This window comes from Artemia franciscana, chromosome 19, assembly GCF_032884065.1.
Source record: "Artemia franciscana chromosome 19, ASM3288406v1, whole genome shotgun sequence".
In the NCBI taxonomy this organism is placed as follows: Eukaryota; Metazoa; Arthropoda; class Branchiopoda; order Anostraca; family Artemiidae; genus Artemia; species Artemia franciscana.
In genome coordinates, this window is record NC_088881.1 from 12,603,420 (window position 1) to 12,630,998 (window position 27,579).

The 27,579-nt window shown below is 34.9% G+C and overlaps 1 protein-coding gene across 1 annotated transcript; it reads right to left on the minus strand.

The window, feature by feature from the left end:
- Positions 1-1,652: 1,652 nt before the first annotated feature.
- LOC136039296 (ER membrane protein complex subunit 2-like) lies at positions 1,653-26,846 on the minus strand. Its single transcript, XM_065722905.1, has 7 exons — positions 26,735-26,846; positions 17,381-17,494; positions 13,740-13,890; positions 9,627-9,770; positions 7,623-7,779; positions 4,835-4,930; positions 1,653-1,946 (listed from the first exon to the last, which is right to left on the minus strand). Exons 1-7 carry the CDS (start codon positions 26,748-26,750, stop codon positions 1,761-1,763), a joined length of 864 nt encoding a protein of 287 aa, XP_065578977.1. The 5' UTR covers positions 26,751-26,846; the 3' UTR covers positions 1,653-1,760.
- Positions 26,847-27,579: the final 733 nt, after the last annotated feature.

Below are 27,579 nucleotides of genomic sequence, written 5' to 3' on the forward strand. Positions count from 1 at the left end.
AGAACACCCGATTTCGTCCATTAGAATCTGTTTTAGTTTGTGTGGTCAAACTACTTAGAACATATTATTGGGTCTTTCCATAACTTGTAGCTTATGGACAAGAGGTCCGGATAAACGACAGAAAAGTAAAAGCCGACACATACTTTCCCAGAAGTCTTAAACAAAATCTTTGACTTTCCCCGTATTGCATCAGATATAGAAATATTCAATTTTAATGAAACTTACATCATCAGAAAATGTGAAATTTGTTTTGTTTTTTTATTGAAAACGGAGCAGAATTTTCTTTTAAAGTTCAGAGAAGGGGAATCCCTCAAAATATTCTAGCATACCTGCTCAAAAACGTAGAAATCAGCTCAGACGAATTACCTTTTGAGTAATTTGGCCACTTTGGGAGTGCTTTGTAGTACCAATGGCTATGATTGACAAACTAGCCGACAAAAAGGGAACAGATTTAACTGTCTTCTCTGCTCAAATTTCACAGTCCAATCACAAATTATCGACAGGTTTTGATGATAGCAAATCCCCTGGGAGAATTCGCTAATGAACCCTGTCTCTGAGACGGTCAGCTAGCCCTGAGGCAAAACGGTTTTTAAAGTTTCTTATCACCTTAATGAATGCCAATAACCTACTCAAGATTTTCACTGACAACTTCCATTCCTTCCGATTCAAAAACTATCAAAATTGCTTCTCAGAAGCCGAGCAGTCACTGATAAATAGGCAAACAAGAGGTTAAAAAGGCTTTAAGCTAATTTCTGACAGAGACAGTAGACTTGTTCAAGTAAAACGACCAAGCAACATCGCTGTGTCGCTTCCAGTTGGTATCATGACCGCGGAAGTAGCTGACAAATAAGTAAATAAAAAAGCCGAGAGCCAAAAAAAAAACCAAAATAATAAATAGCCTACATCTCAAAAATTTTTTAAAGGGAAACAAATCACCGTTTGGCGCTGAAACTGGAATAATAACTATTATTCATGCCAACTTAAAAATAAAAAGCAATGACGAAATCAAATTTATGAAAATTAAAAAAAAAAGTGTTTGAAATCGCAGAGAAATGACAAAGAAAAGTAAATAAAACGTAAACCGTCCAACTTTCCATTTTAAAAGCTTTCAACCAATGGTTTCGATCCCCCCCCCCCCTGTAAAATCCAAGAAAATTCTATTATGCATCTCCTTTTTTTATTCTTTATTTTTGCACAGATTTTTTTTTACTTTCTTTTTTAAGCGAATTTTTCTTATCCACCTAGAAAATTATTGAAAAAAGACAACAGATTACAAATAATATAGTTCTACCAACACGCACAATACAATAATTCTAGTTATTTTGAACAGCTGAAGAGGCGGCATCAACAAACGCCACATGTCGAGTTTCTAACGGACTTCTTGATTCATCTCAAACTATCGGAGATATTTTCAAAGAGGTATTTGAGTAGAACTTAGGGTATTTCAATCTGAAAAAGGCTACTTCAACCTTCAACAAAAGCGAGCTTAGAGCAGATTCACGATGGACGTTTTAAGTTGTATGCCTGCTAATATATGCTTTGATTTGACACATTCTTTTCATAGGCTGCTCAAAAATGCTACGTGTCAAACTTTAATGCAACGTCTAGCAAAAGGCTGTATCAACTTCAAACGTGAAACACAATCTGCACGATTCAAAACACCAAATAAGTATATTTTTTAACTATACTTAACTAAAACATTCAAAATCAGCAACAGACGTATTTCTCAAATCAATTCAATTCTAAATTGCACATACATATTAGTTAGATTTTTGTTTAATATGGAGATCACTCATCAGCAAGATTAATGGAGATTGTTGACTAGTTTCATCTTCTTCTTCTTCTTCGCGGACTTTAAGATGCTTTGTCACCCACTCTTGAAGTTTCAAAACGTCTTTTTTCCTTGTAGCTGGTATTTTCGGAGAAGCCAACAAGTAGTTGGTGGTCTGGAATAAATAATATGATTTGCCAACCAGATAAAAAGAATCAATTCCCTCTCTCTTTTTGACGCAAGGAACAAATAATGCTGAGCAAAACTATAATCAAATACACATTAAAAACGAACAAGATTTACCTATGAACAGGCGAAACCAGAAGGAAGAGGGAAAGGAAGAAGGAAGTAATATTCCAAAACATCAATTCAAAAAGTGTCACAGGGATGTTTTAGATTATGGATTGAATAGTGTTTTTTTTAAGAAACATTATTCGTGATGTAAAACGGGTCAATAGATCCCACATCACCCCACCCCTCTGTCCCTCACTCCAACAAATTTTATAAAGGTGACCGTGTTGCGTCTGATTTGAAGCGGAAAAGTGCAAAGACATGAATTTGTATTAATCGAGGCTCAAAGTGGGCCTTCCGACGTTTCCTTCTCTCTTCATGTCAGTTTCTTAGTGAAATCGTCGGCCTTCTGCATGTCAGTTGAAGGGGAAAAGTGTGAGGATTTTGATTTGTATTAATCGAGGCAAATCGATGCACCTCCTCTCTCCATGCCAGTTTTTTTAGTAGAAACATGGGCATTCTGCATGTCGGTTGAAGCGGAGAAGTACGAAGATTCCGATTTGTAGTAATTGAGGAACAAAATGGGTCTTCCTACGTTTCCTCTTCTCTCCATGTCAATTTATTAGTAGAAATGTTGGCATTTTGCATGTCAGTTGAAACGGAAAAATATGAGGATTATCAATCTGTAGTAACCAAGGCACTAAGTGGGTTTTAAGGCCAACATTCTTCACAATGCCAAATTGCAGCGGAATGGCAAGCATGTTGAAACCTGCTTGAACAGGTATCCAGCAAGCATCCTCAATTTGTGTAATTGAAATACCATAGTGGCCCACTTAGCTCCCCACCCCTTTATGGAAAATATTAGATCAAAAATCCACCAATAGTTTCATAACAGAAAAGGTAGGCAAGTTGCACCTTGTTTAAAGCAGAGTCATACAATTATTTTCTATCTTTGTGATTGGATACGTTGCACAAAGTTGTACAACTGTGAATCAATAGGAAACTTAGTCCCTAAGATAGGGTAATACAGGACACGTCATTAATTGCAATATTTTTTTTTTTAATTCTAGAGATGTTTCTTTCTTGGAGGGAGGTAAAGATGGGGCGTTGAATTTTTTATATCTTGGAAGTATTTTTCCCCTCCCCACGCCAAGAAGTAGTTTTTCTACTTTGTCTCGGGCTAGACCAACACTGGCGATATTGATGAAGTAATGACCTTTTTCGGAGGGGAAAGAGTAGAATATCGAAAAGCATACAAACCCTAAGGGATGACATTCGAAAAATGTTATTGGAAAGAATATGATCCAGGAAGAAAAGATTCATAGAATAGAGCCTACATTCTTTAAGCCAGACCAAGTGGAGCAGAAATGCTTTTTTTCTTAAACATGCACATATTTGATTCGTTGAAAATCGATCGTGCGATCGTAGAAAATTTAAATTAAAAGAAGTTTAGGGTTACATAAATGTACAGATTTCGTAAACCCTTTATATGTGTTTTACCCTTCAATTTTGTGCCTAATTTTTATTTATTAACCCTTTTCTGTGTCTTAACCTAGTTTTACTGTCAAACAGCTACTTGCATGAAGGCGAGTTTCATTCCGAGTAGAGTATGGTAAATTCTGTCAAGCAGCCCCACAAGATTACTTCCGGCTCGTATTTTATTGAAAGCAAAAGTCTAAAAAAAAAATGAAATACACAAATAAATACTTATTTAAAATACGAAGCGGATCGTAAATTTTACCAGCATATAAACAGGAAGCTCTATTCATGTCAGATTCCGTTTTTTCCAGCCCGGAAAACGAAATTTTCGACTCAGAAACAGAAGCAAACCAAGCATACGTTGGTTGTAATGTATGACCATTGGATGATAGAAAATCCTGGTAAGCAACACTGGACACTAGTCAGAACGAAACTTAAATTATAGGACTCTATCGTCTGTTCCCATCAAGCTGCATTAACACACTTATACAGACGGACTTTCATGCATAGACATCTCTGACTTGCGCCTAAGGATGGACATCCACCTAAAATTCCGCCTAGAAAGTCACTGTTGCCGGAAATTCCGTTCTGTCGTTTGCCAAAGTAATAAACACAGCATTTTCAATTCACTAAAAGAGTTTACCTATTATTAAACAAGGTTAATTTTAAAAGTTAATTGCTCTCAAATAGAGCTAAAGGGACATGGAAAATAAACGCAGCGATGGGGGACAGTAAAACAGAGAGAGGAGGAGAAAGAAAGAGAAGAAACTGTGGGCCGAATTGTTAACAGGACTACCCAGCCTTTTACCTGTTACAATTCATGAATGAAATGGCTCTAAATAGCCCTTTCAGTGGCAGTCTAATAGCCTATCGCTATTATTATATATATATTTTATCGATAAATATATTATTATCGATTATATAATTATAAGCGACATTATTGTCGATATATTATCTTTTCTTATATACATATTTTCTTATATATATATATATATATATATCGATTATTTAATCGATATATTATCGTTTTTCATTAATATATTATCGACATATTATTATCGATATATAATTATAATTATAATCGATATTATTATATATATATATATATTTTATCGATATATATATATTGTTATCGATTATATTATTATCGATAATATAATATATTAATATCGATATTATTATTACACAATTATCTATCACTAGATGGACAACCTACCCTTTGACCTGTTACTCACCCTTTATGATTCATGAATGAAACACTTCAAATGACCTTTTTTAACTTTCATAGCTTATTGACAACTAAGTTATATGGCGCAAAACAATGATTTTGGATTAAATAATATAAAGTCTTACGGATAATATCCCTCTCAAGGCACAGAGATTTCTCGGATTCAGTTTTGCCGCTTGACAAAAATAAGCTTGAGCCACTTCGACACAGTCTGCACCTCCCTAAAATAAATGACTTAAAAAGCTCAAATTATTGAATCTCAGCAAACTTAAGAAAAAAATTCAACCAGGCAGAAACCATGAGACACACAGCAGATATGGTGAAAAAAAAGGTAAAGGATATGGCATTAGGCTTTACAGTCCGTACCGGCGGTGCTGATCTCCGTTGCTTGGCCCTTCAGCCAGGAAGTGCAATGGGGGGTTGGGGGCCAGCCATCCTGCGCTTTCGCACACCCTTCCTGTGTACCTTCCCCAGATTTCTCCAGGTACCCATTTAGAGCTGGGTCGACTCTGGCTAAGCTTACAGAGTCACGCCACTGACCCCCGTCCCAAACTGAAGAATTGGGTATACTGGGATTCGAACCCGCGTCCTCTCAGACAAGGGATCCCGAATCCAGCACACGAGCCCACTCGGCCAGGACGGCTTAAGATATGGTGAAACACCAAATTATTTATATCAAATTGGTCCCTGACATCTATTAAAAGACGAAATGGTAATAAAACGGTAATAATAGAGACATGGATTAAATAGGAAAATAAATTAGCCTTCCTGAACCACTATAGCCGACCACTTCCTTAAAATAGTTGCCTTGTACTGTCGCTTGTGTAGTATTTCATTTCGTGATAATTAGTGTTTAGTTGGATATTTGCTTATTCAGCAGGAATGTTATAGCTCTCGCTAATGATGCTAGTGATCATTGTGCCCGGAATTAAAGGGCGTAACTCAGGTTCTATAATTCCTTTAGAAATCAAATATATGGTTTTAAGTATTCGTGCAAATGGTATTTGTACGAAGATTTGCATGATAATTTTTTTTAAAACATTGGATTGGGTGGTTGAATAACTGGGCTTGATCATTGGTAAACTCATTGGTAATCTAATTGGTAAACTCATTTAGATTCACGTAACAAACAAAATAATAAAAAAATAAAACTAAACTTTTAATAAAATAACTTAATCGTTTTTAAGCTATAGGCGATAAATTTTTCTTTCTTTAATTTTTTGAAATTGAGTTTCTGCAAATAATACCAAACTGTTCCGGAAAAACTATGAAATCTTCCTTACTTTAGAACTCCTCATTTTATTACTTAAAAAAAGAGCTGAAAGTATGAAGTAAGACGAAACGGTAATAATGGATGCATGGATTGAAAATGAAAATAAATTAGACTTGTGTTTAATGAGATAACTCACCCGAGAATTTTTAGATACAAGAAACGGAAAACTTCTTTCACAAGTTTCAATTTTTCAGAAACTTTCAGATATTTTATGTCGGTGGAAGGATTCTGCATTTATGGTTGGTTTCCTTAATACATCACCAGTGGTAATTCAAAAGGTATAAAGTAAAAGGCCATAAATTATAGAAGAGAGCAGAAAACCAGTAAAATGTCTTTATTTCCGTTACTGATGCCTTATAAAAGGCGTGAAGTCGAACTGGCCAGAAATGCGAAAACAAAAAAATTAACCTGAGAATGACAAAAGGATCTACAGCCAGTAGAAGGAAACGAAGAGAAAAGGAATCAAACGAATATTTCGCCCATATATAGCAAGGTGTCTTCAGCGTAGAAAAAAACAAACAAACTAGAATCTAAAACTAAAATAATGCAAATAAAAATATATCTAAAACAGACAGGTAGAAATGTCCCTCTGCTATGGTACAATCCTTTTTGTTATTTAAAAAGAGCACTAGAACTTTCATTTTTCTTAACAGGGCCTTCTTTGATATTCTGCAACAATGAACAAATGCTACAAACTATAGGCTACTAACCTTCAAAAGAGCACAAGGTGGATAGACACTGCCATGCTATTTTCTAATGAAGATTAATGGAGACTTTTGGACTAAGTAAAGACACATAAGAGAAATTTTGATTATTCTACGAAATTTTAACTAATTAGATAAATTTTAACAATTCTAATGACGCACGTTTGAATTTTTTTTCTCACGTTGCTTTACATTTAGACCTGAGACACTCCTTCAACATACATTCCTTCCCAAAGATGTTTCGGTCTATATATATATATATATATATATATATATATATATATATATATATATATATATATATATATATATATATATATATATATATATATACATTAATCACAATTTAGAAAAACAGTCTTCCTTTTCTCCTTCTGTCTCTTTTTTTTTATGTGTTTGTGCTGTTGCATTGGTGATTTCTCTTTTCATATATATATATATATATATATATATATATATATATATATATATATATATATATATATATATATATATATATATATATATATATATAAATTAAAACTTTTATGGTTTAACTGACAAAAGTTAAACCGTCAATGTTTACAGGTTTTACATCGTCGGCATTCTATCGAGTCTAAATCACAAATGGCATTACGTATTTGTTCGTCAAAGTGACTATGGTTTTAAACTTTTGTCAGTTAAACAATCAAAGTAGGCACCATATTGGTTTAGCAGGGACTAGACTCTTCCCCCTCCAATCCAAATCATACTATTCAAAGGTATTTTGAATAATCTATGTATTTACCTAATTTTAATGTTTTGACAAACGTAGCCCCTCCCCCCAAAAAAACAACAACACATCAATTAAGAATAAGTCTAACACCTCTTTTCTAGAAACTAACTGAGAAAACATTCCAAATGTCACAAAAATCTGAATATGTAGACATATGCTGCAGATTATAGTGATTCACTAACCTGCGCAAATTTAATTTCCGCATATCTTTCATAGTACAAATGATTGGCTGGATTATGCAATATCAACTCCTCCAAACAAAACGCCGCCTTAGAGTATTCATGCAGCGAAACATACAATTCTGATAGCTCAAGCCAAGCTTCCTGGTCTGCTTGAAATCTAAAATATATATATTAAATTAGTATAAAATACAAAGTATTAATAAAAGAATGAAAAGGCAATTACGAACCTTGCATTAAAATGAGGACGCATCTAACTTTTTTTTTTTCGTTGCTCTTTTTTCACCCGTAATTTAACCCCAAAATTTGTAACTCTTTGAAGTAGAAGCAAGACAGATCTTACAACAAACATATGAGCTATGGAAATTTTTCATCTGCCAGCCACAACTGGAGTTTATTTGGTGAAGAAAAGAGTCATTTTTTACTATAATAAAAAACATAGCAATCGTTTGATGTAGAAGTGAGACTTTGCAATGATGGTAATTCAGACTTCGACATCCAGCAAAGAATACATAATGCGCAGTTTGTTTTCGCATCCCTTGGAAAGCCCCTTTAGAACCGCCGAGGAATTTTCCTTCCGACTAAAAGTCGAATCTATACAACCATTGTCCGAACCATCCTACTCTATGGATGCGAAACTTGGTCCTTGAAGCTTCAACACGAGAGGGCACTAGCTGCCTTCGAACGTGGATGCTTACGCCAAATACTTTAAAATTCGCCGGCAAGATCGTACATCTAACTCCCATATTCGCCAACTCTGCAGGATTAGAAGAGATGTCGCTACCACCGTTAAAAAGCACCGCTTAGAATGCCTGGGTTACGTCCTGCGAAGACCACCAGAATACCTGCCCCGTCGAATCCTTCTAGTCGAGCCCTGCAAATATCGGAAGAGGCATCAAGGAGGGCAAAAGTAGAACTGGCGGACCCTGATCAAGTCTGACCTGGATCCCATTGGTGGCTTTAAGAAATTTAGATATAGATTTCGGCCCAGTGGCTCCCATTCACAGAGCAGTTGGCATCAAATCATAAAACCTGGATCAAAGAGGTCACAAGGATCCTGGATGCCGGGCGAGGTGGAAACGCCTGACTCCCGCCACAAGTACAAGTAAGTAAGTAGAAGCGACACATATTCGACACCAAACAAGTGCGCTACTGAAAAATATGCCAGCCACGGCGGTTTGCTAAAGAAAAGAAGAGGTAAAAAAAAGAGAAGCGACGAAATCCCCTCCCCCACTTTTGATACAAATTCTTCAATTCTCTGCAATAAATATTTAATTATTCTTCAATTCATATCACATATTGTGATATTTTTACGAACAAATAAGTAAAAAAAGATTAATATAGAGTCTCTGCATTTTTTGTAATCCCTATCAATTCCCTCCCTAACTCCTTTTGATGAGTCATGGAGATTAGACTTGTTATCACTATCTTTCTTCGACAGTTTTGTTAATCTAATATTACCTTTAATTCAGTTACTTTTAATTTATTTTTGTAATAGTTTATAGGTTAAAGAATATTTATTTTACTCAATTTATAATAATTGTAATTAAGTAATTGAACTACTAGGTAAGCGGTTAAGTAAACTTTGGCATGAGCGCAAACCCTAATAGATTTTCTGTACTGATTTATTTGTGGATGTTTAAAACAAAAATTGAACTTGACTTGAAATCAAATTTATTGGTCGTTTTAATAAATACATTATTGTATAATGATTCCTCAAAAAAATAAATCCATTTGATTTCCACCTTGTTTTGGACCCCGAGGTAAATGAGACCTAAAATGATACTTACTTTTCGAGATAGTCATAAAGTCCTTTAACTGCCTCGGTTATTTTTCGGTTATTCAAATTTATTGGTTATTCAGATTTCGGTTATTCAAGTTTTTCGGTTATTCAAACTTATTGGTCGTTTAATAAATATATAATTATATAATGATTTCTCAAATAAATAAAACTATTTGGTTTCCACTTAGTTTTGGACCCCGAGGTAACCTAATAATGATACTTACTTTTCGAGATAGTCACAAAGACCTTTAACTGCCTCGGTTATTTTTCCTTGAGCCTTCAATACAGCTATTTTTCGTTTTCTTGGAATGGCTGACGTTTCGTCCTTCTTAATTATTGAATCTAATATTTCCAACGCGTCACTATATCTGAAATATAAAGCAACATATTTTCCTGATAAATAAAAACAAGCCAAATTTATGGTCTCTTAGGGAACTAAGTGTATGCCATAGTATCTCAAAAGAATGTAATCTGGTGATTCCCTTGTTATTCAAATGAATTCTTAGATAAAATTGAATGGATCTGAAAGTGTGCCACAAAAGTGATTTATAAGTAACGAAAAATATCTTTTCTAAAAAAAAAATTCTAGAACTGAGAATGGGTCTTGGCATCCCCCCGAAATCCACCCACCCACTTAAATATTCCCCTGGATGATTTTGGATGTTCATTAGAAGGGAGATTGAAAGGTCTACTCACACAATCAAGTCAGAGGTAATACTATAGCGTTGTCTATAGTAAAGAGCCATAAGGGTTCTATGTATTAATTATTTTTTCCCAGAGGCACTTCAACGGAAGGGGTGGTCGTATACACTTTGGAGGGGGCTGATTCGATTGCTAATTGAAAGTTCTAGTGCCGTCTTTAAATGTCAAAAGTGATATGGGTTCAAAAAGCCACCACCCAAACCGTTTTTCCCCAAATACATTCCATCAAAATTTTAAGATGACCATTTTATTCAAGATAGTTATCAAGTTAAATAACCCTTCCTCTGGGTTTGACAACATCCCTTCCAGGCTCTGGGACAAGGGTTGTAAGCTACGCAAACTCTCCTTTGTTGAGATGTAAGGTTTTTAAAGTAAGGGTGGTAATACAAACTTTGGAGGGGGCCCATTCCATTGAAAATCGAAAGTTCCGGTGTCCTTTTGAGATTCAAAAGAGATCGGAGGGCAACATTCCCCTCCCACACCGTTTTTAGGAAGGAGGCAGATGCCTCAAAGGGTGCTTTTTCGCACCAAAACATCCTAACTCTCATTGAAGCTTCAGGTAAATACGTAATTAGTTCAAAGGAAGGGCAGGGAGGGGGGTAGAGGTAGAATTTGATATTTAATCCCTCTTGATTTCTTGGAATGTTTCTGGTCTACGTAGTTATTACAAAAGTAAAAAGAAGCATTAAACCCCAAAATTAGCAAAATTTATTCTGCATAGGAGAGGGACTGTCCCTTCCTCACCCCCAACCTCCGCCTCATGGTCGTAAAACTTAGGATGATGCTCATTCGATCAGAAATTAAGAGTTCTAGTCTTTTTTTTAAGTCGAAAGTGATAGGAGACCAACCAGCCCCTGTCCTAAAAATATTTTTGATATCTGGTCCTTCTGTAGTCCCTTAGGACATTTGATCAATATTTTGAAGTAGACCTACCTTTGCACTTTTACTGTGGCTGCTCAATGCTGCGTCTGGGTTAATTTTCCACGATGTATGGAGGAATTATCCGGGGGAGTGGGGATTTTCTGGAGGCAAAAACACTAGAACCTCCGAGACCATTAAAAAAAGGGCTATGAAAATTGTTCCTGGTTGATTTTTTACTTTTTTTGAGGAATGTTTGGATCAGCTTCCTCTGACATCCTTGAAAATAAGATAATTTAAATCTGCCATGAAACAGTAGCTTTAATTGGGGAGGGGACATGTACCTCCTTTACTTCCCTCCTCTGATGTTTTGAAAAATATTTTTGGCATCACTGCCATGGAGTTTGGACTGAAATGCGCCAGTTCAGCTTTCACCGTCACATACTCCCTTACAAGCCAAATACTACACAGTCAAAATTCACTAACATTAACTAGAAAAATATTAACGACATTAAATTAACTAGACATTTAAAAAATATCAACCAAAATTAACCAGAAAAAAATACCAAAAACTATCACTTAGCGAAAATCTCACTTCATCAATGGAAAAGTACCATAATCCCTTTGGGCCATATTTTATTCCTCAAACAGCGATTTGATTATTCGACAATTTTTGCATCAAAATGTGTTAACCTTAAATTAATATTCGCTACTTTGAATCATTGTCTTTTTTCTATTTTTTTTGTACTGACATAATTTTGTTCGTTTAAAGCTAAGGAAGCCAAAAAATGTATTCTGTAGTCTGAGCTACCAGATCAAGAAAGGCTCAGCTGATTAATTCAAAAGTAAGAAGGGTAATAGCCCTTTTACAAGGATATTGCATAACTTGCCATAACCTGCTGTCTTTGCGTGTAAATCACTTATTTTAATTGATTATTGTTGTTGAGGTTCATTATCAGCATTTCAAAGCTAACTAGTTCAAATTTTACAAAGCCAAACGCTAAGAATTTGAACTGAAATCTGAGCTGAAATCCGATTTTTTTTTTTGGTCAATAACAAGATTTCCTTGATAAATAATGCATTGCAAAAGGAAAATGAAATGGGCAATTACCATACTCAGCAATAAAAATTTGCTCCGACTGAAATGATTGTTTAGCACTAGATTGCTCAGATAGACTTCGTCAGCAGAACTATTCTATTCTAAAAATTATTTAAAAAGAAATTAAACTTTATCTGATTCAGAATCATCTTTTACTTTTGCGCTTATTAAGCCTTAGGTGTATAATTTCTTATTCCATTAAGCTAGTTTCATTTTTGTTATGGTAGATTAATCCATCTAATTTAAAGCCGTCCTGGCTAAGTGATTGGCGCGGTGGTGCGAGAATTCTTTGTCTAAAGGGCACGGGTTCAATCCCAGTTGTGACCAGTTATTTAGTTTGGGACGGGGGTCAGTGGCGTGACTCTGTAAGCTCAGCCAGAGTCAACTCAGCTCTAAATGGGTACCTGGAGATATATGGGGAAGGTTATCAGGAGGGGTGTATGAAAGCACAGGATAGTTGACCCCCAGCCCCCCGTTGCAGGTCCTGGCTGAAGGGTCATGAAACAGAGATCAGCACCGCCGGTTCGGACCTTAAGGGTCTAGTCCCGTTTTCCTTACTTAATTCTTAGATTAATCCATCTACTGCTTAGGCCACTTACTGGTTTTGTATTACTCTAATCTAATTTTGTATAAGCCGATTTTTAATTATCTTACCTCTAATTAAATCTTGTCATATATATATATATATATATATATATATATATATATATATATATATATACAAATTAACACAAAAACCATGAAGAAAACGAATAGATGAAACGCTTCATTTACACTGAATAACTGCTTCACATCCATTCCCTAGTTTAGCAAGTAATCATAGACTTGACCCAGCACTTTTGTTTAATACAACAGTCATGAAGTGGACACGTAGTTTGCAATTGATATCCATCCCTCTCGGGCGTCACTAGCCATTTTTTTTTGGGGGGGGGGAGGATTCATACCGACTGTCAGGTAATTTTTACACACTGATTTTGGAGATACTGCTATTAAAATTATTTCTTTCCTGGTTTATCACCGACTAAGACTGATCTTCTTTCATTGATTTTACATGATACAGCTACATCAGTCCATTTACCCTATTAAAAAAAAAACTTGAGCAGGTAAAGTATACCTGCTCATAGTGATGCTTCGCGCCACTATTTTACCAACCCAAATTTTTATCGACTGGCTGAGTGAATTGGGGGGATGTCCCCCTCCCCCCGTATGTTGTGCCTCTGGTCACTCTATGGCAACTCATACTCCTAAAAAGATTATTAGAGGACAATGTTGTAATACGTTTTGGGCAATTTCTCCATGCTAGTTCTGAGCATCAATAGTTTCTGCCCCATCCAGCTAACTCATTAATTGGAACTCGGAAGACGGACAAATTAGTGGCAGTACCTTGCACAACTAAGCAGTCAAACCATTTTTCTGTTTTTCACAGTTTCTGGCTTTGTGTTCTTTGCTATTTTTGTTTCCTTAATATTTATTTTTTGCTGTTGTTTATTTCTGCACAAAGGATTTATTTGGCTGCATGTTTATTAAGGCACAAAAAGCTTCCCTTGACTGGTCCTGTGAAATTCCCTCTACAGCTGTTGGAGTTTTTTTTTTCTCGTTTTATAATTTTTCTTAATCGACAAAGTGAAAAAAAAAGTCAAATATTTTAGCCTAGAAAAAATTATATAAAACTACTTGCCTTTCTAGGCTAATGTACTTATCAGCTCGTAGCTTCCTGACTCTAAGACTTCCTGGAAACTCTTTGCTCAACTCTTGTAAACAATGGTCTATTATGTCAATTCTCTGACAGTCACAGGCTGCTAAGCAGACTTGTTCGTATACTAACCATCCTATAAAGAAGAAAAGAAGAAAAGTTCAGTTCAGTCAAGGGCGACATAAAAACATATAAAGCTGTCCTAAGAAATACATCAAATTCCACGATACTCTGTAATTTTATTCTTAAGACCGTCATGTTACCAAGGGTCATTTTATCAACATCAAATCATGGCTGGACTGAAAAAACAATACACGTATACTAGGTGAAAGTTTTTTTTTATTTCACAAAAAGCCTTGTAGAATAATTGCAAATTTAATATGACACATGACAAGATAAAACCATGGTCAAAATCGGGACTTAATTTCCAAGGGGCAGAAGAGACAGCCTTTGCCTCCCAGCTGAAATTTAGTCTCTTCAAAAATTCTTGTCAAAACTAAGATAAGCCAGCATAATTCAAACATCCACAGGAACAGGCCAGTTTTCTTTAGTATAGCTTTACCTTTATAATACTATATGGCCCATTTTTCACTTTTCCCTGTAATTTTTACTTGAAAATTGAGAAAATTGGCTCCAGCTTTGCCCTCTTCCCCAGGATTTTGACGAAATTAGGCCACTGGTTAAAATACATGATCTAAAGACTTTTTATTTATTTTAAATATGATTTTTATCGCAAAGCTAGGATTATCTTCCCCCCTACCCCCCTTATTAGCATTCTAATTACCCTAATTAGCACCCTTGGTCACTCTTTAAGGCACATTTTTTTTTAATTAGTAAATATGGAAGCTTGTAGCAACATCCTTCTTACTTCAATCACACAAAGATATAGCACTTGGGAACAAATTACGGTTGATATAGGTTTTTAAGACCAAGCTTTCGCCATTTTAGCTTTCCACAACTGCAAAAAAACTCACTTTTCGTTGGAAAGTTTGATTTTGAATGAGCAAACTGAATAAGCTACATTTATGATTTAAAGAGGATTCAAAGCAGCAAGAATTTTAATAAGTTGCTTTCATTGTATATAAATAGTAAAAAAATAACAGGTGAGCATTGTTTTCAAGAATTGCAATTTTATGTCCCACTTGGATTTATAGAAAAAAAATACATTAACCTCAGAAAGGATTAAAAACAAACAAAGAATTACTACAATGTCATGTGCCCTGCTGCCACTAATTTAACACTTAACTCCTTTCTTAACACAAATCAAACAAAATAAAAATACTAATTTTAATGATTCAATACTATTGTATGATACTGACTAATTAGCATTTTAAATGTATTGTAAGTGATGATGATATACATTTTGATCAATTTTAGCAGTTATACAGAATATGATTTTTCTGATTATCTTAACTTTTACAGAATTATTAGGATTTGATTTTTTCAGGGTAACCACATATATTAAAAAGAAAAAAAGAAAGAAAAAAAAAAAGATAACTATTCTAATACCAGTTAAGAAAGCAAGCAGCATTGCAAGAAATTCTTAAAAACAACAACTAAAATTGAAATATTCAAAAACAAGAAACTCCTTAGAAGGATGTGGTCGATTAACTGGTGTTTTGTAAAATGAAAAAAGGGCAGCTAAAAATAATGGTAGTGAATGATTTAAAGCTTCAACAGAATTGAAGTTTTAAAGATCTCAATAAAGTGTTGTTTTTTTTTTGTTTTTCTTAATTCATATAGTGACATTTTAAGGAAGTATTTGTTCAAAAAGTTTACATTCACGATCTATAAAGTAAGGAGCAACGCAGTTCAATGGCCCAGTAACCGTATTTCTAAAAAACAGAATTTCATACTAATAGATATCAAAATTTTCTTGTTGATGACCCCATTTCACATATAGAGGTGCTTAGGAGGATGAGTTGGAATTCTCTGGGGGATTTCCCGGGGATCTCTGGGAAACTTTCCACTAGGGGATTGGGGATTTTCGGGCAATATTTACTATGCAAAAGGGGGGGGGGATTCCCTGTGACTTGAAAGAATGAAAGTATGCTAAGGAGTATTTTTCAGGCGGAGTCGTAGGCAATGAACTATCTGGGGAAATTTGGAGAGAGGATAGAATTGTCTGGGGGTAATTTTTTGGTGGAAGAATTTACATGGGATGGATTTTCCAGAGAAGGGGCAGATTTCCTGGAATTGTTTGAAAAATGATCAGAAATTAATTTTTTGTTAAAAACAAGTTTTTTTTACTATAAGTAAGGAGCAACATTAAAACTTAGAACGAACAGAAAGTATTTCATATATGAGGGGGACTGCCCCCTCACCAATACCTCACTCTTTAGACTGAAGTTCAACCTTATGTCTTTATTCTTTAAGAATGATTCCTGAAACACAAGGGCTGTGTTATTAGAATCAAAACCTTTTTTAAAAGTTCTTAGAAAATTTTAGCACAAAAAGAGGGGTATTGAGGAGGAGGCAGCTCTCCCCCCTCTTACATGGAATAATTTCTGTCTGTTTTGAATTTTAATGTTGTTCCTTACTTTCATTTGAAAAAAAAACTTTTTTCTTTTTTTCTATTAATAGTCAAAGAAACTAATCATATCTTTAGGACAGTATGTAAGAATATGCAACCACAGAGATGCAAAACTAAACAACTACTAAATTATTCATAGGTTTCCATTGAGTAGACAACATACAACTGCATGACTTGAAAAAGAAGCAAATAAGAGAAACAACAGAATATATATTAGATCAACTATATATAAGTACATAAAAAATAAAAGGGATCATAAAAGGGATTAATGTTAAAACTTAATGTACAACTGAAAATAGAATTTCTCAGCATTTAAAATTTCTCTTCTATCTAAAACTGATATTTTTTTTTATAGTTAAGATTTTAGGCCTCGAATTCTTCTATGGTCAATGAGTTGCACATTCTTTTCATTTAAAAGTAGGAGTTCTTTGTTAAAGAAGAATAGTGGAATAGTGAAAATATTGGCTAGTGTATGGGTTAATAATGTAACCTAATAATGGCCTAAACAAAACGACTATTTTTCCTTTAAATAGTTGATAGGAAAGTAAGCAGTAAATTTCCTAAAATAATAAAAAAAAAAATTAAAAAACGCTAAAAAAGCAATTTTTCTTTCTAGAATGTTCAGAGTAGTTTTATGCAATCCTTTCCATCACAGGAGAAATCCTGAATACTTGCTCCTTTCCACAAGGCGAAATCTCTGCAACAGCAAAGGCCACTTCCTCTGGCTTAGGAGAGTATTCTTGACATTCCCAGTCAAAATGATTAGAAAAGATTAATATTGTAAACTCAAAAATCTAATTTTAAAAATAAAACAAAAGCACCTACACTCTGCCTGCTCTTTGAAAACGAGTCAACTCTAAAACATTTTTGAGTCTATGAAACAATTAACCTTGAAAGTAAGCTATTGAAGCTATGCAGCTTCTTTGAAGGGGCTAAATTTGGAAAAAAATAGAGGCCTAAAATACACTTCTTTTTGTGTCAGCCCCCCCCCCCCCCTTTCAAGAAAAATACTCTTTTCCCTCAAACTGTTAGTTCTCTACACATCACCTACTAGTAGATTAAACAAAAAAAAATAGAAGAAAAAAATTCTTACTCTCATCTCCAAGCTTATGCATTGAGTCAGCCAATATTGTCTCAAAAAGAGTAATAGCTTCTTCGCTTTTACGGGCATTATCTTCCCTCCATAGCCGAAACTTTGCCCTAGCAGCTGAAAAATTCAAATTAAATAAGACTTGCAGTGTGCTGATCCAAATCATATTTTTCTTCTTTCCAAAATATGCTCAATTATATCTCAAGATAGATTAGTAACAAATTGGACAGAAGTTGTAATATATCCGCAAAAGTGAATTAAGACTTTCTTATTTCTTATAAGTTATAAATATGGAAAATAATTAGATCTAAACAAATATAATAAGTATTTTATCAACAAAAAGAAAAAAGCACCTCAATATTACTCTTTCCATTATATTCAATATCATATAATAACATTTGTTTCATTTTAAGGACTAAAATAAAGGGATTTGGACAGGAAAGTACTTTTCAAAATGTCCTTTTTATGTTTTAACTGTATAGCAAGTTATTGCAGAGGGATTGAGGGAAGGATGACTCAAGCTCTAATCATTTTATTACCAAATGTCTTCCATGGTCATGTTGATCAATGGCAGTTCTTATCCCATTAAAAGTTCTTATCCCATGGGTATATAATCATACCCATAGCCATTGTCACAGAAATATGTGTACAACAGATAAAAAAAAATATTAAGTAGAAAATGAAACTCAAAATAACATAAACAGAGTCAAAGTAAAACCTAAAATCCTTGGGAATGAAAAGTTCTTTCCTGGATGATATGAGCTTTTCTTAAGGTCAGTGGTGGTCCTAGCCTCTCTTGTGGTCACAGCAAAATCTTAATTTAACACCCCTCCCTGCCTCCAAAACAAATTTCAGGCCAAATTTTAACAAATTCCATTTAAATAACAGGATTTCTGCTAATTAACAAAATGTTTCCTTTATTTAAATTGGTTTTTTCTTACTTTATATGGGAAAATATGCAGGATAATGAAAATTTTTGGATTAAAATGGCTTATGCTTACTGCAAACTAAGCCTTCTACCTTATTTCAATAAAAACCAGATCTATGTTGCATGGGCCATGTGAGGTATTGCGGAAACCTTTGTTCGGCTTCACTGAGTAAAGTGTTGAGAGAGAAACAGTTTGGTTTCGTTTCCTCACTTTGATTAAACGCTGAAGTTGTTAATCTGTAAGGATCTTAAAATAAATACTACATCAGCTCGCTAAAGTTGCAAGCCCCTTATTGCAACTAGCAAAAGTTGCAAACCTCTCATTGCTGAAGATGATTGTAGCCTAACAGCCGATTATTACTTACAAGTCCCATACATGTCTTACCACTGGAACCAATTTGGTCTTACCATCAAATACACTGGGAACAAATAAGAGGTACACCAATTAGCAAAAGTTGCAAACCCTCATTGCTAAAGCTGATTATGAGCTAACAGCCGACAGTTACTTAAAAATCCCCAATATGTCTCACAATTGATATTGGCCTAATTTTAGTTTCAATGTATACCTTATTACTGAAGTTGTGAGCCCCTTTAAACTTTCAAACTGGTACATCTCACGAAGGAAATTTTTTATCAAAAAATGGATGACATATACTTCGATCAGCTCATCAAGAACTATCCACTGCCATTAAAAAAAAAATCTATCTGTCTTAGTTCAAAAGTTGACTTTTTTGCCATAGGCCAAGTTTCTAACGTCATCACTTAGAAAGGAGCAAAGGATAAACTCTAATTTCTTCAGCAATGAGAGAACTTTCAAAGTTTAAGAGGCACATCTGATACCATTTTTGTATTGGCCTATTTTTGGTTTCAGTGTGTACCTTACTATTGAAGTTGTCAACCCCTTTAAACTTTCAAACTGATATATCTTATACAGAGATTTTTCTACCAAACAAGAGCTAAGAGCTCATATGGCACTTGTGACGAGACGAGAAGAGCTAAGAGCCAAGAGATCATATGGTATGAGCTCTAACAAAATTCTATGAATCAATAGATTGATTTAAAAAGGAAAATAAGAGGCTTAATGCCGGTCAAGATTTAAAATAAGAGCTCTGAGTCACAAAGTCCTTCTAAATATCAAAATTCATTAAGATCCGATCACCCACTCGTAATTTATAAATACCTAAATTTTTCTAATTTTCCCTCTCCCTTTTGCCTCCCAGATGGTCGAATCTGGGAAAACGACTTTATCAAGTCAAATTGTGCAGCTCCCTGACACGCCTACCAATTTTCATCGCCCTAGCACGTCCAGAAGCACTGAACTCGCCAAATCACTGAACCCCTCCCCCCAACTCCCCCAAAGAGAGCGAATCCAGTACGATTCTGTCAATCAGGTATCAATGACATTTGTTTATTCCATCCACCAAGCTTCATCCCAATTCCTCCACTCCAAGTGTTTTTCCAAGATTTCCCCCTCCAACTCCCCCCAATGTCAAAAGATCTGGTTGGGATTTGAAATAAGAGCTCTGAGACATGAATTCCTTCTAAAAATCAAATTTCATTACAATCCAATCATCTATTTGTAAGATAAAAATACCCCAATTTTCATGTTTTCCAAGAATTCCGGTTTCCCCCTCCAACTCCCCCGAAGGTCACAGGATCTAGTAGGAATTTGAAATTAGAACTTTAAAGCACAAGATCCTTCTATATATCAAATTTCATTAAGATCTGGTCACCCTTTCGTAAGTTACAAATACCTCAATTTTCAAAATTACCCCCCCCCCCAATTCCACCAAAGAGAGCAGATCCGGTCCAGTTGTGTCAGTCACGTCTCTTAGAAAGGTTTTTATTCTTCCCATCCAGTTTCATCCTGATCTCACCGCTTTAAGTATTTTCTAAGATTTCCGGTCCCCTCAACTGCCCCCCCCCAATTACGCTTGATCCGGTTGAGATTTAAATTAAGAGATCTGAGTTACGAGGTCCTTCTAAATATGAAGTCTCATGAAGATCCGATCACTCCTTCGTAAGTTAAAAATATGTCATTTTTTCTTATTTTTCAGAATTACCCCCCCCCCCCCCCCAATTGAGCGGATCCGTTCCAATTATGTAAATCACGTATGCAAGACTTCTGCTTATTTTTCCAACCAAGTTTCATCCCAATCCCTCCAATCTAAGCGTTTTCCATCATTTTAGGTTTCCCCACCCCAAACTTTCCCCAATGTCACCAGATCCAGTCAGGATTTAAAATAAGAGCTTTGAGACACGATATCCTTCTAAATATTAAATTTCATGGAGATCCAATCACCCGTTCGTAAGTTAAAAATACCTCATTTTTTCTAATTTTTCAGAATTAACCCCCCCCCCCACCCAACTACCCTAAAGAGAGCGGATCCGTTTTGGTTATGTCAATGATGTATCTAGGACTCGTGTTTTTTTTTTCCACCAAGTTTCATCCTGATCCCTCCACTCTAAGTGTTTTCCAAGTTTTAGGTTTCCCCCTCCCAACTCCCCTCCAATGTCACCAGATCCGGTCGGGTTTAAAATAAGAGCTCTGAGCCACAATATTCTTCTAAATATCAAATTTCATTGAGATCAGATCACCCGTTTGTAAGTTAAAAATACCTCATTTTTTTAATTTTTCAGTAATACCCCCCCCCCCCAACTACCCCAAAGAGAGCGGATCCGTTCCATTTATGTCAATCATCTAGCTAGGACTTTTGTTTATTTTTCCCACCATGTTTCATCCCTGATCCCTCCACTCTAAGTGTTTTCCAAGTTTTAGGTTTCCCCCTCCCAACTCCCCGCCCCCGTCACCAGATCCGGTCGGAATTTAAAATAAGAGCTCTAAGACACGATATCCTTCTAAACATCAAATTTCATTGAGATCCAATCACCTGTTCGTAAGTTGAAAATACCTCATTTTTTCTAATTTTTAAGAATTACTCCCCCCCCAACTACCCCAAAGAGAGCGAATCAGTTCCGATTATATCAATCATGTATCTGGGACTTGCGCTTATTTTTCCCATCAAGTTTCATCCCGATCCCTCCACTCTAAGTGTTTTCCAAGATTTTAGGTTTCCCCCTCCAACTCCCCCCAATGTCATCAGACCCAGTCGGGATTTAAAATAAGAGCTCTGAGACACAATATCATTCCAAACATCAAATTTCATTAAGATCCAATCACCCACTCATAAGTTAAAAATACTTCATTTTTCCCAAATTAACCGGCCCCCCACCCCCCCCCCAGATGGTCAAATCGGGAAAACGACTACTTCTAATTTAATCTGGTCCGGTCCCTGATAGGCTTGCCAAATTTCATTGTCCTAGCTTACCTGGAAGTGCCTAAAGTAGCAAAACCGGGACTTTAGGTTTCCCCCGTCCAACTCCCCCCAGTGTCATCAGATCCGGTCGGGATTTAAAATAAGAGCTCTGAGACACAATATCATTCCAAACATCAAATTTCATTAAGATCCAATCACCTGCTCATAAGTTAAAAATACTTCATTTTTTCTATTTTTTGCAAATTAACCCACTCCCCCCCAGATGGTCAAATCGGGAAAACGACTATTTCTAATTTAATCTGGTCCGGTCCCTGATACGCTTGCCAAATTTCATCGTCCTAGCTTACCTGGAAGTGCCTAAAGTAGCAAAACCGGGACCGACAGACCGACTGACAGACAGACCAACAGAATTGGCAATTGCTATATGTCACTTGGTTAATACCAAGTGCCATAAAAATGGATGACATATACTTTGATCAGTTCATCAAGAGCTATCGACTCCTGTCAAAAAAATCTATTTGTTTTAGTTCAAAAGTTGACTTTTTTCCAGTAGCCCAAGTGTCTAACATCATCACTTAGAAAGGAGCAAAGGATAAACTCTAATTTCTTTACCAAGGAGAAAACTTTTAAAGTTTAAGAGGCACATCTGATACCATTCCTCTACTGCAATCCCAAGTGCAAAAAACTGAATGATAAAATCAGCTGAAATCACTGACAGAAATTGGTAGAAACAATAGATTTTTGGCCCCAGGCAACAGTTCTACAAAGCTTTCCAAAATACAATGTCATATTCATCAATCCAGCCTAAGGTCCATACTTTTCCGTAAAAACTGCAGAAGTTAGACCCTTACCACTTTCTAGGAATAAGCTGAAATCAGGGTGCTAGAAAAAAAACACACACAAAACCAAAGTGTTTGCTCTTGCAACACAATGAAATTTCAAAAATTACTAATGATCACGAATGTTAGAATAATTATTTGAAATTTTGCACCCCCCCCCTAAAGTTTCTAAGCCTGAAGCAAGTGCTCCCTCTGCCCCCCTAAGACCATCTTTGCCAAGGTGGATGAATAGAAAGATGAATAAAGCAATGTGATAGGCCACTACTTTTCAATAATAAGGATAATCATTCAGAACAATTTTAAAGGAGAAGGAATACATCCTGTACATAGTTATATTTGACTTTGTTGATATTCAAAAACCGTCATGAGACTAGGCAGAAAACTATTTTGACGGGGCTACTATGTATGCATTACATTGTTCCTCTCTTGATTACCCTCTTAGGGTAACCTAGTAAAGAACAAATCCTAGCCAATAGTAACCAAAAATTAAAAAAATTTGTAAGAAATAATTGTCAAGTAAGGGTAGATCCTAACTAATCCTTACACCACATGAATCTAATTCAGGAATGGTCATTATTATTTTGATGAATCTTAATAAGTAAAGTTTGTTGCAGAAAAAAATTTGTGGGATTTAGCAGTTCATTTATTCCAAGTGACATTACACAGGGGGGTGCTGTAACTTATGGCAGATGCACCACTTATCAGGGTGAGGAATTTAAAGCATCAAAACCACGAGCTCTGTCTCTCTGTGGTGACCCAGTGTATTTTATTTGTTATGCACATTATATTAATAAACTGAACTGAACTGAAAAAAAAACATATTGGCATGTGTATTCCTCTGACGAGCCCTGATACAAGGTGATCACCTGGGAAAATTTCATCAGACTTGAGGTGCTTTGGCTTGTAGTTGTATAATAACTTACATTTATTAATGATGACTTGGCATGAATTAGGACATTTCTTTTTTGCAGATCATTGGGTTATACTGTTTTGTCCATGGTGATTGGATAGATGAGTAACAGTAAGACCTTGTTCAAGTGCTTGTTTATCTCAATTGCTAAAGTAATTAAAACTGTTTTTTAAACCAATTAATTACCTTTGATAGTAACTCATCTTGAGCAACAACAAAATTAACTTTGTCACATGGGATGCAGTGATGTTTCTCCTTTTTTATTCTGCTTTATTTCTAGTCACCACTATTTGGGTACTTAAACATCATAAAAAGGTGTTTATGAACTCATTTAAAGGAATTTACTTAAAGAGAAAAGAAGGCAGCCTGAGATGGTAATGCCTATTCTAATAGATATCTTTGTGATAATAATCAAATATTATTTGCTAACCCAACTAATCGGGTAAAAACTTGTGTAACCCAACTTTTTTGCCATATCTTGAATGCCTAAAGGGATTGTTACTGCATCACTGAGGTCAGTGAGTAATAAAATATAGAACTTGTTACATTGATATTAATTTTAAAAATTCTGATGAAAGGAAAGAGCAAAGTTGTAATTTAAGATGAACATAAATTTCTGTTTGTTTTAAATGAATGAATGAAACTAAACAATAAATGCAAAATATTTCTGAAAAAACTTGAAAACAAACTGGCTTGTGATATTCCTATAAATGTGAAAAATTCTGTAAAACTGATGCTTTGCAGAATACAAAACCACCACAGCAAAACAAAAATAGAAACAGGAAAAAATTTAGTGACCTGTAAAAACTAAATGAATAATTCATAGTTTTTAATAGTGTTTTACTGGCCATGAAATCAATGACTTTACAACCCAATTTTAACTCTCTCAAAAAGTCAAGAAAGTAAAGCAATGGCTTTTCAGAATTCTAAAAACACTGGATAGTGAATATCACTAGCCAGTTTGTCTGATACAGTTTTAAAAAAATATGTTGCATGAATCACAAAGATGTAATTTTGGTTGTTTTAAGTTTCAACTTTACTCTTTACTTCATCAGCAAAAACTTATTTTTTTTAATGAATTATTGTACCTTTAATAGGTTTTAAAGATATTGACAATAAATCTTACAAGATTCTTTTCAAACTTAGGCAAAGAAAATAATAAAAATAGCATGAGATTTTTTTTAAAAACAGAGAATTATATATAAGTTTAACTTCACATCTTGCCTAAGCTTTAACTTTGTCCTAAAAATCTGGGATTTAACACAAAAAGAGTCAATGGGGAATCTTGTCAATGATGTGCCAAGGGGAACCTCCTTGGCATCTTTGAAGAGCTGCAAATAATAAAATTCATTTATTTGCAAAATTACTTAGAGAATTTAAGATGCTTAGTAAAAAGAATTACAGTAATTTCTGTTTTCATTTCTCTGACTTCAACAATTTAGGATAGCTAACCATGCAAGATGAATTAGAGGTTGAAAGAGAGCACATATTACAAAAACTGCTACTATTTAATTTGCTGTTACTAACGCCACAAGGCACTGCCTTTGCCACTAGAATAAAGTATCTTAAAAATTAGTCTTCTGTGTACTTTCTATTTTTTCAAATCCTATAATTATTACATGATAGAAATTGAAAACAAAAAGGTTGCCTAGACCTCAAAATTTTATCACTGCTCAATGCAGCCTTTAATGCCATTTCCCCCTTTAAATCTACAATAAAAATCATGCTTAAATGATCAATAACTTTCAATTGAGCCTTTCAACATTTCTTTAGAATGTTGCCTGCATGCTAATTCTATTGGTAGCAATTGAGGGGGGGGGCTATAGTAAAACAGCTATAGTAAGATCGGCTATATAAGGACTATTGATTTAACTAAGTGTCCAGATTGAATATCTCAGAAGATATTTTGTGAAATGGAAGAAATCAGATCAGATTTTCAATTTATGAGCATGTGCTCATAAGAACTGATATAAGAGCTTTTATTAGGGGTGGGGGAATTTGACAAGGATGACAATAATTAACCAAATTGACAAATTTATTCTAAAAAGAGTGAAAGATAAAAAAGGAGGGTGCCAATAAAAAGGCTAGGGGAGAGACCATCAGAAAAATTTGCTGGTGATTTTTATTTCCTATCTATTCTCCCAATATGACTCTTGTTTCAACCCATGTGCCTGTAAATTCATTCAACCATGCCAAAAAAAGAACTGGAGAAATAAGTGATGGGTGAGAGAATACATTGGAATGATATAATTTGGGCTATATATTTACAAATTAGGAGGGGGAATAGAGTATAGTTGGAATACAAGCAAAATGAGTTAGCTACAAGTTGACTATTCTGTATATTATGAAGTAAGAATTGTTTTCTTACCATTTTTCCCTCTCTATAGGTAATTAACTAGGCATATACCCTGTCAAGAAGGCAAATTTCTGACACTTAAAAATCAGAAGAAGGTTGACATAGTAGATTGGCAATACCTTCCTAGAGCATGTTTTGGTAAAATTTACCACAGTGGTAAAATTCTAGTTTAGTGACTTCTTGCTATTTTGGAAAGGGGTAAGGTTAGGAAAATAAAACTTTCAGAGATGGGTCTACAGGCTAAAGTATATCCCAGGTACTTTTAAAGTATCAATCTCTGCTCCTTCTCCCTCTAGAGGACCCTGAAACTTGCCTAAATGACAGGTCTATTACCTGTTGAAATTTTGACAAATCAACATTTTACCTTAATTTTCAGTTACCAGTTGCCTTTTCTCTGCCTTTAGTTCTGAAAATTCAATTCCTGTTATTTGAGTAGAATTCTGAGCCATATCAATGTGTTTTTTTTTAATTTAGGAAATGTGTTTGCATATCTTTAAAACCTAATAAATTGGGATTGAGCAGTCGTGAAGCTGAAAACAATTTTGTTGTACTTCATTCAAGCAGAAGATTTATTTTGCAAGGTTTCACTTTTAAAACACACATATTTTTAAAGGTCATCAAAGGTTAGGACCCTCTAACCTTAGAATTTTACCCATGTTTCTGGCAACTGATTCATTACTGAAATTTTCATTTTCCTAGCTCAACCCCTTTCCAAGATAGTGAAAAATAGATTGTCTAAAATATTTCCACTGGAGGTTACTCCTCATAAAGCCTAGACTATATATATCCCTAGGCTACATTTTCTGGTTGTACTAGTTTGCATTATCTTACACAAATACACTTGTGCCTAATATACTTTGCACAAGTAGTCTATATTAGCCTAGGCCTAGCCTATGTTACATTGGCTATTAATTTGTTTGATCAATTTTCTAGGAGATAAGTAGAACTTTACAACTATCTTTAAAAATTTATATGACTACACAAAAGCTCTTTATTATGTAATTTAATGCTATATTTTGATGCGAGAATATTGAGAACTTCAAAACCTTCTAAATTTTTCATGTTTTCCTAATTCAAAATCAGCAAATTGATTTCTTCCAGAAAAAGCAAGTTTATTGCAGTGTCATCTAATTACGTTTCCATAGAATAACAACATCGAAAACTTCGCATGGTACAATTGAAAATATCTGTTTCAGCCTCTCTTATGGTTAATGGAATTAATAGGACTAGTAAACTAAAAACTGTTGGCTCCATTTGAAGATTGAAGTCACCAATATTTTGTTTTAAATCCCTGGGTTCACATTTACGATTTTCACGTACGACATTGATTATTTTCTACGGGTACAATTTTCTGATTAAATGCATACGATTTTCAAACTGTTGTATCAAATTACTGCAAGTCAATTCCACCTATGAATTACGCTCAAATTTGGCTGGGCTAAATAAAATTGATATTCCAAAAATGTGACTCTGAAGCTCATAAAGGTCATTAGGTACTCCAAAGCACGTGTAAGATTGACGTGCAATCCTTAAGGAGTGGGGAGGGGGGACACTAAATTTATTTGGGATCTTAAGGAGGGCGATAGACACATTAGATCTATGGATAATGTCATTAACGTGGGTATCCCACTTTAAATTTGAAGAAACTGTGACGCCAAGTAGTTTAAATGAGGACAGAGAAATTTCAGGAGGGATAGGATAAAGAAAACTGGGAAACAAATCAGCATTATCAAGGACTTAGAGCGGTTAAATATCATGTCTAGATCCAAGGCCTCATTTCCAATGTCATTGAGGATACTCATAGGGTCGCTTGTTAAATTTCTGAAGCGAGTTTCAACAACCGTCAGGTCAACTACAAATTTCCATCAGTCAGGAAATTTCTTCGAGCATT